The 21,009-nt window shown below is 37.0% G+C and overlaps 1 protein-coding gene across 1 annotated transcript; it reads left to right on the forward strand.

Annotated features, from left to right (window-relative positions):
* The first annotated feature begins 808 nt into the window (after nucleotides 1–808).
* On the forward strand, nucleotides 809–13,782 carry LOC107717539 (protein Wnt-2b-A). Its single transcript, XM_016524318.1, has 5 exons — nucleotides 809–1,356; nucleotides 5,284–5,504; nucleotides 8,077–8,354; nucleotides 9,940–10,204; nucleotides 12,717–13,782. The coding sequence occupies exons 1-5, from the start codon at nucleotides 1,160–1,162 to the stop codon at nucleotides 12,944–12,946; spliced, it is 1,191 nt and encodes a 396-aa protein (XP_016379804.1). The 5' UTR covers nucleotides 809–1,159; the 3' UTR covers nucleotides 12,947–13,782.
* The last annotated feature ends 7,227 nt before the right edge of the window (nucleotides 13,783–21,009 follow it).

Consider the following 21,009-nt stretch of genomic DNA (forward strand, 5'->3'; position numbering starts at 1 on the left):
ATGCATAGTATGCTTAGATAATATACTTTATAATATGATACGCAATGGGTAGGATTAGGGTTGTTGGGTAGATGCGTATCGTATGTACGCGAAAACTGCGTATCATATGCACGACAACAAATTGCGTATCATACGTACGCGAAAGTCAATTTCTGCGTATCAATAGCACGATTTTCTGTTTGTATTTTGCCTATTATTTATACGTATTTTCATGAGACCGGCGAATATGTGTCACTATGTGGCATCCCTGAAATCTACACTGCAACTCACTAAAAAAAATAATAATAAATAAAAAATGAAGTTTATATGCAGAACATTATTGTTACAATTGAAATGGATGTATATTGCTGTGACAACGATAAAAAAAAAATACATTTTAGAATTGTGTTGTCTCATAACAACCAATCTCTCCCTCCCCATCTTGTTTTTTTCCCCCGTGTTTGTGAAATTGTGAGCGTGAACTACATAATGGTGTGTAAATGAGGATGCAGCGTGTCGTTCAGCAGGTGAAAAGAGTGTGGCGCGTATCTCCGCTGACCAGGGAACGGCGCGTATCCCGCGCGAGCTCAAGCTTCCCCGGGGCTCCGGTCTCTGAGAGCTCTACCCAATAAGAGCGGAGAGACGGCGGGCTGTCAACATTCCTATAGCCCCTCTCTCTCCCCCCGTCGCCCACCCCTTCGGTCTGCAGTTCGCACAGTTCATCGCCCCGGTTTATCTCGTGCAGTCTGCTATCAGCGCTCGCAGACTCCAATGGAAAAACGGAGAGGCGCATGTTTCACAGCCCTGCCTGAACGCAAAACGTGGAGAGAAAAAGTGGAAAAGTTGGCACTCTTTCTGATCAAATTGCACCTCACCGAGACTTCGTCTGTTCTCAAGAGGAGGTGAAAAAGAAAAGAAAGCGCTCTCTGAACCTGCCGTCTGGCTTGGATTATTTCTGCTGCGGTTGCCAGATTTTGGGGAATACTTTTATATGGCACACGCTAATATCCGGGCAGATACATGATATCCGTCCGTGCATCGTCCGCACGGAGCTCTACATCTGTCCAGCTATCAGCAATCCCAACTCCAGCAGGTCCCCGCATACCTAAACGGTCTTTACACCGGTTTCCTACAATACACAACCGTGTTTTCTTATCACCGCCGGAGGACACGCTCAACTATGTTTGGCTGCGGTAAAGTTCTTGGATCACCCCGGATTCTCAACAGATCCACCGCTGCTCCCGGAGACTCAGGAATAAGACATATAATCAGAAAGGGCGCAGGCTCATCCTACGGTCCCCGTGCGTCCTCGCGGTTGTGTTGCGCGCTGCTGTTCCTCCTGCTCATCCTCACACCGCGCGTGGACTCGTCTTGGTGGTGAGTAGCGTTCAGCATCCCGACGCGCCGCCGGTGTCGCACACCTGCGCGCAGAAGCCGGGCGTTTTTTTCTGCTCACGGTGACTGAGCTGCTGTCAGTTGGGAGACTGAACATTTGCAGATGTTTATTATTAGGTACAATTATTCTAGTTTTTATGTAGTTCAGTGTTGAATAACAGTGGTTTGCGTTTAAGTGAGGTATGTAGTTTGTATTGTACTTTTTCTCTTAAAACACATGGAGGAGAGGTTAATGAAAAACAGAGGTTTAAAACCTTGAAGCAGTGTTTTCAATAATATCTGCGTTTTAATGGTAATTTTAAAGTGTAGGACTGGTTTCAGGGTGTTTGACTTTTAAAGCAATTTCTGTCAGCGAAATATGTTGATGTTCGTCTAGCGCAGCCGAATGTCTCCCACCCCTAGCAGTTGGCCAACTTAAACGTAAATACGTTTCAAAGAAAACTCTTTTTATTATTTACTTATCATATGTAAATAAGTGATGAACAAAAAAATATAGGCTACTGTTATTTTGTCCCTACGGATCCTGACGGAAAGCGCTCGGGCATCTGTTGCTATGGTTATCTTCTCAGGCAAACGCGACCTCTGTTTGCGAGCGTCTGTTTAGCGCGGTCTGAAAAACCTAAAATCTAACTTTTGTGGTTACTAAACACAATTTTACACAATTTTTTTTTTGAAAAAGCTGTTGAAATATGTATAGACCAATACTTATGTGAAAGAATAGGGCCTACATAGTTTTGAGACCCCCGACCTTATGTTTTTATTTCCTTTGGGGAGGTTCAAGCCTTAATTATGGGTCTTAGACCCCCCAAACTCCCCATAATTCGCACCCTGGTGGTGGGGCAGACAGAGGTCGGGAGATGGCAGTCGACTCAAGAACACACTAAAATGAACACACACGTCGAGCTTGGTGCAGGAACGCAGCGTCACCGCTCTCCCCACCAAGATATTGGCATTTAAAACGCAATTATTCTAGAAACACACAAATCACGCGCTTCTCCCCCTCAAAAAGTCTCATGAGGGATGGGGTTTTCCCCAGAGCTTGTGCTTATGTATAGTAACAGGCCCTGCACATCATTATATCAGAGTTATGGGTCGGGATTTCATGGTGTGCTTGAGGTGTTGTGCCAGCCAATAACAGAGGAATAAATGAAATAACTGCAATATGTGTCAGGCCTCCTGCAGGCGCACACACACACTTAGCTGGTGACTACAGTGCAATGAGCCTGAACAATCATATAGGAACCAGCCACATGCCCATTGCTCACATATAAATGTAGTTGGGGAGTGGTTGGATTTTATGTATACATAGAATATATGTGCATGTGGTTGTGTGCATGATTAAGAAGAAAAAGTTGTGATGTTTTGCTTATTATACCAAGTATAAAACATCCATGTGCTATAGCGATCTCTGTTAAAGGCAGGGTATGTGATTTTTCAAAAACACTTTAGAAAACTGATTCGGGCCGAATAGCAAAACAAACTTGTAGCCAATCAGCAATAAGGGGCGTGTCTACTCGTGATGTGGAGGAGAGACCTTTCAGTGCATGGGACGGACATTAGCCGAGCCGAGCGACAGAAAGATAGAGATGGCGGATAAAAAAACAAAAGAGGAAAACGTCTGCGGAAAGATAAGGCAAGAAGTAGGACCCGTGTAAAATATTGGATCAGCTTTCCAGTGCTGGAGAGAACTCAAGGAGCAGAGGCCTGCGATCGGGCCCCGAGGTTGCTTTGTTGGGTAGGGGCGTGTTTGTCTTGGTGATTTCAAATATCAACATTGGCTACCAGAAATCACTTACTCTGCCTTTAAAGATCATACGTTCATTACTGGAACCACAACAACTGTATCAGGGGTTACAGGTCTTACTAACAGCTCAGAAATCAGTTACATGTTAAGTTTGATGAGCAAGAAACTAAGAAAGAAAGAAACCATAGCAAAACAAGTCCTTTGTCACTATTGTGGTGTAATAAGTCAGGCTGACATTCCCAATGTGAGGCACTCACCAGAGCCAGAGAGAAAGGGATCTCTCGCTCCTCTTTCTCTCTCTCTCTCTGATCTGCTCATCCATCACTTTAAGCAGACAGAGCAGGAATCCTCTTAAGCTACTGGGCGGCCTGTTAGCGTCTCAAACTAGTGAACTTATTTCACAGACACACACACAGATGAAGCCAGACGTAAGCCTGCCCTGGACTTCCACACAGATAGAAAGGTGTGTGTGTGTGTGTGTGTCCTTTGAAGTGAACTTCATCTTTGACCTTTTGTTCCAGGGTTGGACAAAATTCAGAACTGAAAATTGGACACACCCCACAGAATGTTGAATTGGAATTTTAATTGATCTGACAGAAATGTACTGAATTGCAAATCAATCTATCTATCTATCTATCTATCTATCTATGACCTTCAAACTTATAAACAAGGTCAACATGTTTCGACAAACTTTGCTTTTCTTGTTAAAAATTACTATCATATGAATTTGTTTAATTTCAATTCATTTCTATATAGCGTACAAGCTAGTTTTGTAATGGTCCAACCATATTGCAATCTGCATACATATAGATTGCAACATTATGACACATGTACGTTTCAGCTATTCGCAAATCATCCATCCAGAACAGCAGACCCCTGGAAACTTTAGGACTCTGAGTCAAATGAAAAGTATGAAAGATATAATAAAATATGCTAATATTGATTTTGTTCTTGCATCAAAAGGGCCTGTGAATTGTTTTCCCTAACTTGCTTTCTTGTCTAAAGGAGAAAATGTGATTAGGCCAATGTTGAAAAAGACAAAGATGGGGTGATCCAGAGAGATGGAGAGAAATAGGGAGGAGAGGAGTTTTTATCCACTATTTGGGTAATAGAAGCAACAAATTACTACAGTCGTACATTCTTTGCCCAGTCAAGCCTAACTACACATACACAGACACGCAGTGTAAATGAGAGCAGATTTTACTGTGTTTTACAGCATGTGGTTGTGGTCCTGTGGATAATGATTTACTGCTGCTGGTAAAGCCAACCTGCAAACCACCACAGTGTGTGCAACCAGCCTGGTGTGTGTGTGTGTGTGTGTGTGTGAGTGTTTCCAAACTCTATCGAACACAAAGCTCAGGGGATGATAAAGCTCTATAATCACAGTCAAATGAGGCAGCGGAATGGGAGGAACACAATCATAATAAAAAGGTTGATCAGCATTCACAAACATTTTTTTCAAAAGGTAAAACCTTCATTTCTCATTAGAAATGCTCATTTTTTTCCTCTTTAGTCTGACATGAGTGAGTGTGTGTTTGTGTGATGGCTGAGATTAAGCTTGATGTGATACAGTTTGGGTGTGTATGAGAAAGGAGTTTATGCCAGTTTCTGTTGGTGTTAGACAAAAAAAATAAAACAGTGATGGACTGAAACAATCAGAATGGGAATGAAAAGTATACAGAGATAGAACGCATCAGAATTCGTTAAATCTCCTTCTGTTCTGATTAGCTGATTGGATTAAGTAGAATCAAATATGACATCACAGCAAACGATAGTGGAGCCAATATATAATTCTTCAGATCATCTAAAAACCTAAAGGTTTTACCTCAAAATGCAAGGTTATCATCTAGGGCTCAAAACATATTCCAAATCTGTTGATGTTGCACTTATTATGCAATTGCCTTCAAATAAATCATAAATAATGGCTAGTTTGTGAATGTCTGTTTATGACAAATGTCAGTTTGCCAAACTTCCCTCTGAAATTCCACTAATGAGTGGTAAGATTCTGGGAATGATCAGACTCAATCATCAGATTCTTTGGCATCAGACAATGCGTAATCACTGAATGTTTACCGATTCAGCACTTTTGTAATGACATTTGCTTGCAGAGTACAAACTGCTGTGATTGATTGAAGCAATTCAGGTTTTAAGCGTCTGTGTTTCAGGTACATTGGAGCCCTTGGTGCCCGTGTGATCTGTGACAACATTCCCGGGCTGGTGAATAAACAGAGGCAGTTGTGTCAGAAGTATCCAGACATCATGCAGTCGATTGGGGGCGGGGCTAAAGAGTGGATTCGAGAGTGCCAGCATCAATTCCGTCATCACCGCTGGAACTGCAGCGCCCTGGACAGAGACCATACCATTTTTGGGAGAGTCATACAGCGCAGTGAGTGCTGGAAATGTGTCAGTGTGTGTTTTGGAGGCAATAGCAGTCAAAGGAATCATTTTGATTTTTTTATATTTTTGAAAAGAAAAAAAAATTATGGTCAGAAAGGCTTTGATTTATTTGATAAAAAAATACAGTAAAAACAGTAATATTGCGAACTATTATTACAAATTAAAATAACTCCAGTCTTCAATGTCAAAAAATCCTTCAGAAATCATTCTAATATGCTGATTTAGTGCTCAGCTTTTATTGGTGCTCAGTTATTCTTACTTTTCTTATTATCAATGTTTAAAACATTTTTGCTGCTTGATAGGCTTTGTGGAAACCATAATACTGTTTTCTCAGGATCCTTTGATAAACAGAAAGTTCAATGAACAGCATATATTTGAAATAATTATAATAATAATATTTATATAAAAATATTAAAAAATAATATTTTGTAGCATTATAAATGTCTTTACTGACACTTTTGGTCAATTTAATTTGTCCTTGCTGAATAAAAGTATTATATTATTTAATATACCCCAACATTTTGAACAGTAGTGTATCATGGTTTCTACAAAAAAATTAAGCAGCAAAAAGATTTCAAATTTGATAATAATAAGAAATCTTTTTTGAGGTCAAAAAATCAGCATATTAGAATGGTTTCTGAAGAATCATGTGAAGCTGAAGACTGGAGTAATAACTGCTGAAAATTCAGTTTTGCCATCATGACAATAAATCACTTTCAATAAATCACAATCATTTTGATCATTTTATATATTATTATTATATTTATATTTATCATATTATTGTTATATAATAATCCTGTATAACACAATATTACCATTTTACTGTATTTTAGATAGAAATAGAGACGTTTTCAAAAACAATTAAACATTTATTTTTACATATTTACTTCAAATTTTTGTCCAGTAGGGTATATATATGTGTGTATGTGTGTGTGCACTCCCCCAGTCAGATACACATATTACATATAGCAAATACCTAGATCATCATACTGTAATGTCACCACAGTATATCAGTATGGATTAGAATAGAATAATGATATTTTAAACAGTTATTCTCTTGGACACGTCCATTGCTGTTTATCACTGTGGGATATTAATGAAAGAACTCAGATCTCACAGGAAAATCCAGCCACATTCACACAAATCCCTGGCCAGGTGTGATAAACAGACAAAACCCCGCAGGATCATTTAAATCAGTCTGAACCTGAAGTTTACTCAAGAAATCTGCACTGTAAATGTGCTTTCTGTTTGGCTTTCATACAGCGCTCCAAAGATCCCTGTGTGAAAATATCACCCCTCCAGCATTCTTTATGCCTCTTTACCACATAAACAGGCATAGTGGATGTAAATGTTTGGAGAGATGATTCTGGCAGCCGGACAGACTCTCGCAGCACTGTGCGTATTCAGTTTATGAAATGGAATTAGAATTGGAGCGGTTACCAAGAGAGGATTCTCCTATAAACAGCAACTGTACTATTAAAAAAAAATCAATTTTTCTTCAGAGAATATCTATCTGTATGAATGATGGAGCGATTCAAACATAGATATCCTCCAGATGTCATTGCACTACATGAGCACAGATCATTGAAACATTTTAGCTGCAACAGGAAACTGTAAACGACTTAAGAGTGGCGTGAGAAGGATAACTGTACGTGGAGATCCCCTGGGCAGGGGGTCTTAACATAAACGTCCATTAAACTCGATTAAAATTATTTTTTAATCCTGTGGAATTATTTTTATACACTAGAATATAGAACTTCAGGTTTTTTTTTATTCTAGTGTACTCCACATTAAGCAGATATACTTAAAGCTTTAAAAAAAATCTATTGATATGTACTTTAATAATGCCATATAATATTATTAATTTAATGTGATAATAAGTACACATTTTACTGTAATAGGAACATCTTACCTGCCACAAAAATGAAAGAAATGTAACACTACAGTTCAAAAGCAAAAACAATACTGTGATACTTATTCCATTTTAAAATTAACTTCTATTTTAATATATTATAAAATGTAAGTTACTCCTGTGATTTCAGTTTACTGTCAAGTTTATGCATCCTTGCTAATAGAAAAAAAGAGTGTTAGAATGTTTAATACAAGTGCATTCCATAATACAAATAGTGAAGCACACATTTGGTTCAATCACAGAATTGGAAATTGCAAGGAGTACAGCGGAGTTGATGATTACTTTTTTTTCTTTCTTATATTCAGTCAGGCTAAAGAAATCAGTGTGAGTGACATAAGTCCAAACTTGCAGGACACTTAGAAATACCAGGTTAGGGTTAGAAAATAACTGTGGCAGTTCACTATCAGACTGCTAGCCTTCAAACAATTTATCCTAGCAGAGAATGGCCCACCCTGGAGGGATTAGGCCTGTACTAATATTTAAACAAAACACTCACACTGGGGCCAGTCATGCCTCTATGGGCAGGTCTCTGGCGGACAAATCAGAAGTGCTGTTTGAGATTATATGAGAGCGGAGTATGTAATAAAGTGTTTGTGAGTGTCTGATAAAGCATGTGTTTGTTGTGGCTTCATGATTCTTGTCTTCACAGGTAGTCGTGAGGCGGCATTTGTATACGCAATCTCCTCAGCAGGAGTGGTTTTCGCCATTACCCGCGCCTGCAGTCAGGGGGAGCTAAAGACGTGCAACTGTGACCCCCACAAGCGCGGCCGAGCCAGTGACGATCGAGGAGAGTTTGACTGGGGTGGCTGCAGTGATAACATCAACTATGGGATAAAGTTCGCCAAAGCCTTCGTAGATGCAAAAGAGCGAACTGTGAAAGACGCACGAGCACTCATGAACCTTCATAACAACCGCTGTGGGAGAATGGTAAGGTTATATACGTTTAAGATATATAACTCTACCCGTGTGGTGGAGAAACCTTACAAAATCTCATATCGAATGAAACATAGGTATTACAACTATTTTTAATAAACAATAATAATAATGATTCATTTTAATTATGGGCACCTTTCAAGACATTCAAGGACACCTTACAAAAAACAAATACAAGAAATGACAAGAAACAATTCACAATAATACACATAACTATATCAATTAGAATAAGCTAATCTAAAAAAAATACGTTTTAAGATGCGATTTAAAAATGGAAAGACTAGAACTATTACGTATATGAAGAGGAAAAGTATTCCAAAGACTTGGAGCCATAAAATCAAAAGCTCTACATCCCATAGTAGTCAAACGTACAGATGGTACAACTAATGTCACAGAAGCAGAAGATCTGAGAGATCGGGTAGGTGAATACACATGATGAAGTTCACGTAAATATGAAGGTGCCAGATTATGAAGAGCCTTATAAGTGAAAAGTAAAATCTTAAATTGAATCCGATATTTAACTGGAAGCCAATGGAGTTGCCTTAACACTGGAGAAATATGCTCAATCAATGGTGTTCGTGTAACAATCCGAGCTGCTGAATTCTGGAACATTTGAAATTTGTAAAGAAGTTTCTGTGAGACTCCACTAACAAGACCATTACAATAGTCGATGCGAGATGTAACTAATGCATGTACAAGGACAGCAGTACTATTAGCAGAAAGAGATGATCAAAGACGATTTATATTTCGCAAATGATAATATGCTGACCAAGTATTATTATTTACATGTGCCTCAAAAGATAAAGTGCTGTCAGGGATGACACCCAGACTCTTAACCTGAAAAGAAGGAGAAATAACAGAATTATCAATAGTCAACATAAAGCTTTCACAATTTTGCAATTTTGATTTAGTACCTATTAATACAATTTCAGTCTTCTGACTATTAACCATAAGAAAATTTCATGTAAATACCATGATTTAATTTCAGATAAACAAAGCAAAAGAGAAGAAGGCGGTAAAGTTGAATTAGGCTTTGAAGACATATAGAGCTGGGCGTCGTCAGCATAACAATGAAAATTTAGACCAAATTTATGGAAGATTTCTCTTAGAGGCAACAGATAAATAATAAACAGAAGATGGCCCAAAACTGAGCCCTGAGGCACACCACAAGTAATGTAAGAGATCCGTGATTTGAAACTTTTAATTTTTACAAGCTGAGTCCGACCCCCAATTAAGAGGAGTACCAGTGATTCCAATGGAAATCAACCTCTCCAACAAGATACTATGTGAAATTGTGTCAAAATCTGCACTTAGATAGAGAAGAATGAGTATTGATAAAAGTCCATAATCCGCAGCCATTAACAAGTCATTTGTGACTTTAATAAGTGTAGTCTCTGTGCTGTGATATGGACGATAGGCAGATTAATTTGGGCATCTGAATACTGACACGTTGACGCTGTTCTATGATAATGTTCCTGTAAAATTCTGTTTACATTCTGCAGCTATTCTTAGCCACGTGGAATCTGTTTATATAATTACTACTAGGGATGTTTTTTTTTTGTTTGTTTATGTTTTATAGGCTGTAAAGCGGTTTATGAAGCTGGAGTGTAAATGTCATGGAGTCAGTGGGTCGTGTACTCTGAGAACCTGCTGGCTGGCAATGTCGGATTTCCGTAAAACAGGAGATTACCTTCGCAAGAAATACAACGGTGCCATCGAGGTCACCATGAACCAAGATGGGACAGGATTCACAGTAGCCAATAAAGACTTCAGGAAAGCCACAAAAAATGACCTGGTGTACTTCGAAAACTCACCTGATTATTGTGTCATGGACAAAGCTGCAGGTAAGAAAGAGAAAAAGTACAAGAAAATTAATTAATTGTATTACTTTAATTATTTTAATTTATTAGTAATAATTATTTTATTATTTATGTAAAATATATTCTATATTTCTATTTTTATTATTTATTCAATTTTTTAATGATTTTAATGAAAAAAGATTTTTTTCGTTCATTTTTGAGGTTTGCTTCTGGTTATGCCTGTTCCACAAAGAATACATGCATTAATAGCATATCACAAAGTTTACAATTGAACCAAAGACCCCATGCTTAGGGCTGACATCTTCTAAAACACAAAGTCTGAATTTTAAGCTGTTCAGGCTGAATTAATTGTCCAGTTGTTTAATAATTAGGGTTAACGAGTTTAGAATAAACTAAGCCTGAATGTTTGAAGAATATCAGTACAGCAATGTCTTTCAAGCAGTGTAATTCATTTAGTAATAATGCAAGTAGCACTAAACTATTCTGTGACTCATGTATTACTAATGACACAAATAGTTAACTCTGCTGCCCCTGACTCACTCAGCATTAACAAAATTAATGTCAAACTTGGGTTTCACATGGATTTCTCAGAATTAAGAGTTAGATCATACAAGACGTCAGAACGCATGAAGTGCTCAGCCTGTCTGATAAGTGAAAAGAATATAGTATCAATTCCTTGGAATATCCTGTTTATGAGAAACTAAAAAAGTGTTTAATTTATCAAGACTAGTAGGCTGAGTCACTTGTTACAGGCCTCAGAGGATCCTTATTCATGAGATTCAGTCTGATGGTGGTAAGCCATGTTCATTTTTCATTTTTACATATGCCTTAGCATATGCCTTCTGGAAGCGTGTCATGTGACCTGGCTAGGACAGTGTGTTTCTCTGCTTTCTGAGATCAGTACTGCAGCTCATGCATCAGTGTGATGGTTTGAGTGTGTGTTTGGGTCAGACAGACCTCACAGCTCAGTGATTTCAGAGGGTCAATGCACTTACCCCCTAACCACCACCAGCACCACCACCCCAGTGGAATTTGCACCCCAAGGATACAACAGGCTCATTTTTCAAATCCCATTCTTTCAAAGCTGCCAGCACAACCATCACTCTCTGGTTCTCATGGCCGCAGGGCATTCAGAGATTTTTTTTTTTTTTAAGAGAGACACCATCACTGTCCACTGTGTGTTTAACCTTGCGAAACAACAACATACAGACTCACCAAAACACCAACCTGATTATTTATGGTCTTATTTCCTTGTTACTTTGTGTTACAAGAATGTTATCAAGTACACTTTTAAAAACAAAGATACTAACCTTTCAATGAACAGTTCTTAAAATAACTATTTTTTTCTTAGTGGTAACAACATTTTAATAATCTATAGAACATTTGGTTACACTTTATTTTAAAGTGTCCTTGTTACAGTGTAATTATACATTTAAGTACTGAGCTATATTAATTAACTACATGTACTTACTATATGGTTAGGGATAGGATTAGGGTTTGCCTTATTGGGTTACTTACATGTAATTATGCATAATTAGTTGTTATTATAATAGTAAGTACATGTAACATGTGTAACAAGGACACCGTAATATAAAGTGTTACCGAACTTTTTTTCACTATAAAGAACCTTTTGTACAATGGAAATATTCCATGAATGTAAAAGGATCTTCATGGATCCATCCATTCCCATTAAGAACCTTTATTTCTAAGTGTGTATTTCTGCATCTGTATATCAAAGTTCATCTGTTCATTGAAGTTACATCATTATTATATCACAGACATCATTTTTTGTGTCTAGTCAGACAGTATTTTGGCCAAATTATACGACCCAGACTACATTAACTTTGTAATCCTGACATAAGAAACATTTTTTAAATCAAACTGTCTATTGAATTTGTAAAAAAATAAATAAAAAAAAAAAAAAAAAAAAAAAAAGAGTGAAACTATATACTACTAATATACACAATATACAGTAAATGTAGAAATGTAAAGCAGATATGCATACTGAATATACGAATATAATTTATATGACAAAATAAATGACCTTATAATGAATAATAATGTAAAATTAATTATGGTAACAAGAATTTAGTAAAATTTTAGTAATGAAAAGCAGGGTGCATATATATAAAAAAAAATACAAATGAATGTAATTTCCCACTCTAAATATATCTTAGTAAAATTATATTTAAATTTTTAATGAATTTAATTTAATGATTTAATAATTTGATGGTTGTTGTTCATACATTATAAAATCCTTTATTTTGGGGCATACACAAAAAAAAATCATAAAATATGTGAAAATGTACTGTATTAATTTAAAGGAAATTTCCATATTTATTTTTTACAGGTGTTTTACCTGTATTTTGAATTTTGCATTTAATGGATAAAGTCCCGGTAATGAGCTGCCAGTACTTTTTTGTTATTTTACAGATTTATTTCGGACAGTGTATATCGTGGGTCACCACTTGATGGCCGATGTAATATCTGGGTCTTGGAGCAAAACTAGTAATCATTTTCCTTCTTCACATTCTAGGTTCATTGGGTACTGCTGGTCGGGTCTGTAACAAGACGTCCCGGGGGACCGACGGCTGCGAGGTCATGTGTTGTGGGCGGGGTTACGACACCACACACATAAAACGCATCACCAAGTGCGAGTGTAAGTTTAAGTGGTGCTGCGCCGTCGAATGCAAAGACTGCGAGGAGGCCGTCGACATTCACACCTGCAAAGCTCCTAAACGTGCCGAATGGCTGGACCAGACCTGAGACACACCCACTTCCCCCCCGTTCCTCAGGATTTTGTCCACTGCATTCTGGGATATGAAGTCCATCCCTTGCATTTTTTACCTTGCCCCCCAAATCCCTTTTATTTGTTGCATGGCTTTATTTGAACTTATTTTGTGAAAGCACTACAACTGAAATCTACATTTCTCATGAGCGCCTTGCACACTTTGCCCAATATGGCAGATTTTTCTCTCTTTTTCTCTCTTTGTTTTTGTTTTGAAAGGGTCAGAGGACAGTAAAGGTTTAAGATTCAAGAACAACCTGTGCAGTAACATGTTGGTGTATTTTTTTTGTTTCGTTTTGACGTGAGAATTTTGTTCTGTGAGTGTTGTTTCGTGACAAAAGGTGTGCTGCTTTTAAAATAATATTTTAAACTGACTCTGAGCCTATCAGATATTATTATGGCTAATAGCTGAATATGTACATCACATGTTATTGAAAACACAACCGTGTGCTTAACATACATCACGTGCCCATACTGGACAGTATTTTACTTTCGGTACTGAATATAACAGAATGAATGAGGCTGGTCAGAGGGGCTCAAGAGGACAAAATAAATGACAGCTTTGTGGGCTGCTCACTCCACATGGAGCCCTAACAGAGAGTTTCTCTGGAAGCTACAGAGGTAATATTAATAATATCAACGAGCATGCACTAAGGACATTAGCTAACAGTTGAGCGAAAATGACGTTATTATGAAACTCATCATTGCCTGTGTAAACATGAAGAAATGTGTTAACAGCTGTGACTGGTAGAGGTGTAAGCTCTCTTTAGCTCTCCTGTGCTGTGGTACTTGTTAACTGTGTTATTATTTTTTTCAGCAGAAGTTCATATAAAGACATTAAGTATGACATAAAGAGTCATTTTATTTTGCTTTTCTTCAGCATGCTCTCCTGACCGTTTTTTAAGCCTTATACCGTATACCTTAGCTATGTAATGTGACTAATTGTTCTGGAACTGCAGGATAATGATGTCATGGCAGTACAAGTTCACTTGATCCTTTTTTGAAGTCCTCTAAAAATAATTGAGCACTGGTAAAATATCTGCTTTACTATAATGATATACAGTGGGTACGGAAAGTATTCAGACCCCCTTAAATTTTTCACTCTTTGTTATATTATATTTAAGATACATAAAACTGTTTTCAACATTGATAATAAGAAATGTTTCTTGAGTTCCACATCATTTTATCAGGATGATTTCTGAGGGATCATGTGACACTAAAGACAGGAAAAATGGCTGCTGAAAATTCAGCTCTGCCTCAATGGAGTAGTTCTAGTACTTCCAGAATGAAAATTTCCTGGTCATTTACTCAACCCCATGTCATCCAAGATGTTCATATCTTTCTTTCTTCAGTTGCAAAGAAATTACGTTTTTTGAGGAAAACATTTCAGGAATTTTCTCCATATAGACTTCAATGGTGGCCAACGGGTTAAAGGTCCAAATTGCAGTTTCAGTGCAGCTTCAAAGGGCTCTACACGATCCCACCCAAGGAATAAGTGTCTTATCTAGCAAAACAATCAGTCATTTTCTTAAAAAAATTAAAATTTATATATTTTTACCCACAAATGCTCATCTTGCACTAGCGCTGAGATGCGCATGCGTGCCTTCACTTTTTTTGTAAAGGGCGTTTGACTTTCTTTGCACATTCACATAGTAAACACTGGATTGGTACTTTCGCGTGACCTTTCCAATGTGATTACGTAATGAGTGAATTTGACCTAGTGCACAATGAGCATTTGTGGTTAAAAAATATATGTCTTTTTATTGTGCCATCTCAAAGAGGCACAAAATCCCTTTCACATACTTTTAAATTAAATGTTCCCTCCTGGTGGAGTGGCCTGCCCAACTCAATCGGAGCAGCTGAGTCCTTACCCATCTTCAAGAATCGGCTAAAAACACATCTCTTCCATCTTTATTTGACCCTCTAACTCTAGCGCTCTCTATTCTAATTCTATTCTTTAAAAAAAACTTGTCCCTTTTAGACTTGCACTCTATTCATTTACTAACTGCTTGTTTTCTTTAAAAAAAAACTAACACTAGCTTTTCTATTCTTTTTCTATTCTGTTTTTTTATTATATAATTAAAAAAGCCCTTGCTACGTGTACTGTGCTAAGCTAACTGAGACTTTTTATAGCACTTGTATATCATTGCTCTTTTGATTACTTCTGTTGTCCTCCTTTGTAAGTCGCTTTGGATAAAAGCGTCTGCTAAATTACTAAATATAAATGACCAATTGTTTTGCTAGATAAGACACTTATTCCTCGGGTGGGATCAAGCTGCATCGAAACTGCAATTTGGACCTTCAACCCGTTGGCCACCATTGAAGTCTATTATATGGAGAAAAATCCTGGATTGTTTTCCCGCAAAAACCATCTTTTCAACTGAAGAAAGAAAGACGGGAAAATCTTGGATGACATGAGGGAGTAAATTATAAGGAAATGTTCATTCTGGAAGTGAACTACTCCTTTAAGGGGTCATGCTACCAGCCAGAAATTGACCCCTTAGTTTAAATCAGAGTTTGCATTAGGGTATCTTAAGAGAGATCTCAGACATAAGTACTGCTTAATAAAAGGGCCTCCCTTTCTACAAAACGTGACCAATGACCAACATGAACTGTCCAATAATGAGCTGATTAGTTTAATGACAGGGCAGAGGGAGCTTTGAACAGGCCTCCGTCACAGTGGGGCTTGTGTCTGCTTGTGATATTCAGTTTGTTTTCTAACCATAGCATGTCCTACAATCTTCTCTCCTTGATTAGGTACTACACGTGTTTTCAGAAGATCTGCTTTTATTGGAAAAATGTGTTTTTACAATGGTCAATTTCATGATAACATTCAATGAACAACTCTTGAGAACCATTTATGATTTATAGCATTTATCAAAAGAAATACACAATTTTTTTGACAATAAATCGTTTTATTTTCTGTATAAAGCCTGTTATGCAGCAGAAATGCTGCTAAACTGCATTCACATTTACCATTGTTCAGTGAATTTTCAGTAGTGAAATCCAGTCACTTCAATGAGAATCTACACAACTAGGAATTTCACACGAAGGTAAACGATTTTCCCACGCAAACTTCTCATTGTGTTCAAGACAGTCAAGTGAATTGACCAACCAAAAGCTGCTACACTATCGACAACAAACATCAAACTTTTTTATCAGCGAAGTTTCACAGAAATGTGACCATAAACTCGGAAAAAAAAAGGTACAAAAGCTGTCAGTGGGGTGATACATTTTTTAAAAGGTACACATTTGTACCTTTTAGGTACTGATATACCTTTAAGGTACCAATATCCTCCTTTTAGGTACAAAGGTGTACCTTTTGAAAAGGTACCAACCTAGTGACAGCTTTTGTTCCTTTATTTCTAAGAATGTATACCTTTAATCAGTTTACTTGCACTTACATGCACTTTACTATCTAGATAATGTGAGTGTAGCTCAGCTTCATTCAGCATCTATACAGGTCAATCCGACTACAACTGGCCTCTGCACTGTGCACTTGCTGCAAAAGACAAAGGTAGTGCACAATGTCTATTTAATCATTCAAATATCCAGTTACGCATTGTGTCATGTATACTTTGACACATAGGTGAAGACTGTAGCTTGATGATACTTGCAAATGAAAACATATTGGTAAAAGGGAAAGTATTGTAATCTGTCAAACATTGTGTGTTTTCTAAGTATAGTATAATCTCATAGGGAAGCAGATGTGCACAATAAGGCTGTGGTACAGTTCTCAGATTGCCCTGAATGAGCTGTGGGCCATTATTACTAATCGCTACAGTATGATAATTAAGGCCATTTAACAGTGGCCTTAAACACACTTAATATGACCCTAGAGGATCAGGGCGCTGATAGAGAGACATAGAAACAGAGGGATAGAGAGAGATCAGTGTTGCCTGCAGCCACATGTCATCAGCAAATAAATAGGCAGCATGGTATCTGACGAATGCCACCGATCTGGGCCCTCTGAGTGGTCTGTTTGGGTCTGCCCTAATTCCGCTGGCGGGTGAGAGGGTGCATGACCCTGATTAGGATCCAGGTTTTGTACAGTGATTTATGAAACCTGGTTCAGAGAAGCTGTGCTACAGACAACTCTCAAGCCCATTTTGGGTTTGCACTATGTGTTAGTTCTGAGAAGAGATGTTTTTTGAGACCGAATAAAAGGTCAAATGATTTATCTCATATGGTGCTCTATTATTCACTTCATCCATCAGAAAATATTTTGTCAGATGAAGAGAACTCAGGATTTAATCAAATAAAGTAACATAGTGAAGCATGACAGATGGTTTTTATGTAAATGATAAACAAGAAGGGTTTCTGATTAGGTGAAATTTATTAGCTGGATGGATGAAGATGTTGGTGTGAAATTTAATAGTAGCTGACATTTGGTGGGCATGGCCACATACTGTAACTGTATATCAAACATCAAATACACTATTGGTCAAAAGTTTGGGGTCAGAAAGATTTTTTTAAATGTTTTTGAAAGACGTGCTCAGCAAGGCTGAATTTATTTAGTCAATATACAGTAAAAAGAGTACAATGACGTTTTAATGCCACAAAATAAATAAATAAATAAATGTAAGATTACGAGAATAAAGTCGTAATATTTTGGGAAAAAACTCACGATTATGATAATAAAGTAGTAGAAATACAAGAATAAAGTTGAAATATTCTGAGAATAAAGTCAAAAGTACGAGAATAAAATCTAAATATTTTGAGAATAAAGTCAAAAGTACGAGAATTAAATCATAGCAGAGAAATACTGTAAAATATTGTTAAAGTCTATTTTTTTATTTTTATTTAAAATGTAATTTATTTCCAGGATAATCCCATAATTCCAGGAATTCCAGTGATGTCAAAGCTGAATTTTCAGCAACCATTACTCCAGGCTTCAGTGTCACATGATCCTTCAGAAATCATTCTAATGATTTGGTGCTCAAGAAACATTTATTATTATCATCAATGTTGAAAACCGTATTTTTTGTGAAAACCGTGATACATTTTATTCAGGATTCTTTAATGAGCAAAGTTCAATAGAACAGCATTTATCTTAAATTTAAATATTTTGTAACAATGTCAAAGTCTTTTTTACCAAACCTTTAATTAATTTATTCTGTACTTTGATCAGTTTATTGTGTACATTTTTAATTTCTTAAAAAAAAAAAACCTTACTGACCCCAAACGAACAATATATATTCTGACCTGTTGTAATTGTGTTGTCACACAGCAGTCTGGCTTGTCGCTAGAGGCCATTTGTTGTCATGATGTCAAAAATAGTGCAAAATTTCAAATGTTTTTTCTTCTTTTTCTCTCATAACTTTATTTTTGTTTTATTTTATGTGGTATGGTTATTTCAAACCTCCCTGACCCATACAGTGCTCTCTCACAAATATATACAACATACTGTACATAAACTGAGGGAAATATTTGCAGTTAAGCAAACTTCTATTGAAAAGACTATAAAGGAAGACAGAAACCAAAAGCTCATTCCTGTACTCATACAAGAGGAATGGACGGAGATGAAGGGAATGGGAAAAGGGGGGAATGAAGAGAGGTGAGGAAAGAGAAGAGAAGAGAGGAGTGTTGGGTTTCTGAGTGGCCTAGCGGGCATTTTTATCAGCAACCCTGATCTTAATCTGAGCAGAAAAGCAGCCTTCTCAGAAACACACACACATACACATTCATCTTCATTACTTCTCCTGTCACCTTGTCCTGCTCCAGTGCATGCTGGGGTCTGAACCAGACCCAAAACTCCAGTCAGGACGGTGCTAAAGATGCAAGCGCACATACATATACACTTGCTCCCAGACTAAAAGATATCAGTATCACAGACCCCCCACTATCAGTGACACCAACTCACCATTTGTCCATCGTGCCTGCATGTCATCAGATTTTACCTTAATGTCCCTCAATTCCTCTCTTCCTTTCTCCATACATCATTCTCTACCTTATTCACCTCCTCAGACTGGCATCAGGTGAAGCTCTTCATCAGGTCACTAAGAATTCATGCTGCTATAGTAGTATTATACTGTGATTACGTATTGATATGATAGAAAAATCAATAGAAATTCACATGCATTATCATGGGAACCTTTATCACAGAGGTTTTACACACAATAGTGTACATATACATACATTAATGCCAAAATAGTTATGGGAAGACACTTTTCGTGTGTGTAAACTAAACCTGTCATACGTTTGGGAGTCGTACTCAAACAAATAAAGCAAATGTCATATCTGTATCTGTTTTGATCACAGATTTTGGAATCCCTCATAAAATCACAATTACGTTAAGTGTTTCTGGAGTTTTTAGAATCACACATATGGTTTTGATTTATGCACAATTGATTTTTTGACAGTCATTTTATTCCATATAATTCAAGCTGTCTGCGTTGTGGTTATTTTTACTTTTTCTCTCTATTTACTGTAAGTGCGTTTAAGGGAGAAGAGGGGCCGGTTAGTATGAGGGCTGCTTCATATCAAGTCATATTCCCAGAAACATTGCATTAGTTTCCTTTAATGTAGTAGGAAAAGTGAGTAAAGTTGCCAGATCTGATGCATAAGTTCCTCTGCACATGTTTGGGGTTGTGAACATAGTGTGGTTGTGCATGTGATAGAGAGATAGAGAGAGAGGTATATGTAGGAGGAGCAGCTTTATGGTTTTACCTATGTTTATAAGATTGCAGAGGAAGGCCAGAGGGAGTGACCACAAAACAGAACATAGAGTCCATTACATGGTACCATATATATATATATATATATATATATATAAAATCCCCCTGAGTCAGCACTCAAGAATGCCTTCAACTGATCTGCCCTGTTACTGTCCGCTTTATCTATCCTGGCATACTGTGTGCTGTCTTTACATCTGTTCACAGAAAGCTTTGCACTCACTGACCATATGAGTATGATAGGAATTGCAGGAAACTACAGTATACAGTGTGCAGTGATTACAAGACATTTTCTTCATTGTTGATGAATGATTCCCATAGAAATATTGCTGTTTTCAAGTATATTTTCTGCAGTTATTTATGTTGAATTTAATTACATAAATGTATTTTTGTTTATTTCTATCATGACAACTCTCTGAAGGTATGAGCATGGTAATGGATATGACAATGTTAAAGGGGTCATATGATGCGATTTCAATTTTTCCTTTCTCTTTGGAGTGTTACAAGCTCTTGGTGATAATGTTTTTTGAATCTTAAACCGCATAAACACATTTCATTACACCAAATACACAAAACAATGTTCTTTTTAGCAACATCAAATGACCCCTTTAATGTATTTGGTCTCAGCAGAATAGATCTGCTACGCTGCTGTTGCTGGTTATTGCTGTTGTTGTAAATTATTGCTACTGCAAAGCAAGTACAGGAACTTGCTACTTCCTATACATACGCTACTGTGCTGTGAGTATTAAAGACATACAACTGCTGCACGAATAGCACATATAATAACCTGTAGCAGATCTATACAGGTGGAGCTGGGGAAGTTGGAGGGTTTCAGAGGAACTCTGAAAGTGCGCTGCGAATGGCTGTGCATGCAACATTAACCAATCAGCAAGTGCCAAGAAGTTGAACACTGTGAATATCATCATTTTGCATTAAGGATCCATCAACCTGTGCCATCTACAATTTCATGACATAACTTGGTATTAATGTGAAAACCACAAGTCTGAGACCATGAGTGAAAATAATTTTCAACATTTTCATTATATTGATTCTTTTATTAGTCTAACATTTTGAGTTTAAGGTTGAATTGAAAAAAATTATCATTTGAGAATATCTTATTTGTCCTGCTTTTGCTTTTATGACATAAAACAAAAAGCTGCATAACTTCCAAGAACATCTGACCTTTTCTCATCACACATATTTGATTAGTAAACTATAGAATCTGCATTAGTGCAGAATCTGAAATATGTCTTAATTTATATGATTTTTTTTCTTTAGTGTTTTTATTTGTTTGTTTTTAGTGTCTTATTTGTTTTTATATGTTTAAATTAAATTTAAACTGGATTTATAGGATCTCCCCCCCCAAC

The sequence above is a fragment of the Sinocyclocheilus rhinocerous genome, unplaced genomic scaffold, assembly GCF_001515625.1.
Source record: "Sinocyclocheilus rhinocerous isolate Xijiao unplaced genomic scaffold, SAMN03320098_v1.1 scaffold2645, whole genome shotgun sequence".
In the NCBI taxonomy this organism is placed as follows: Eukaryota; Metazoa; Chordata; class Actinopteri; order Cypriniformes; family Cyprinidae; genus Sinocyclocheilus; species Sinocyclocheilus rhinocerous.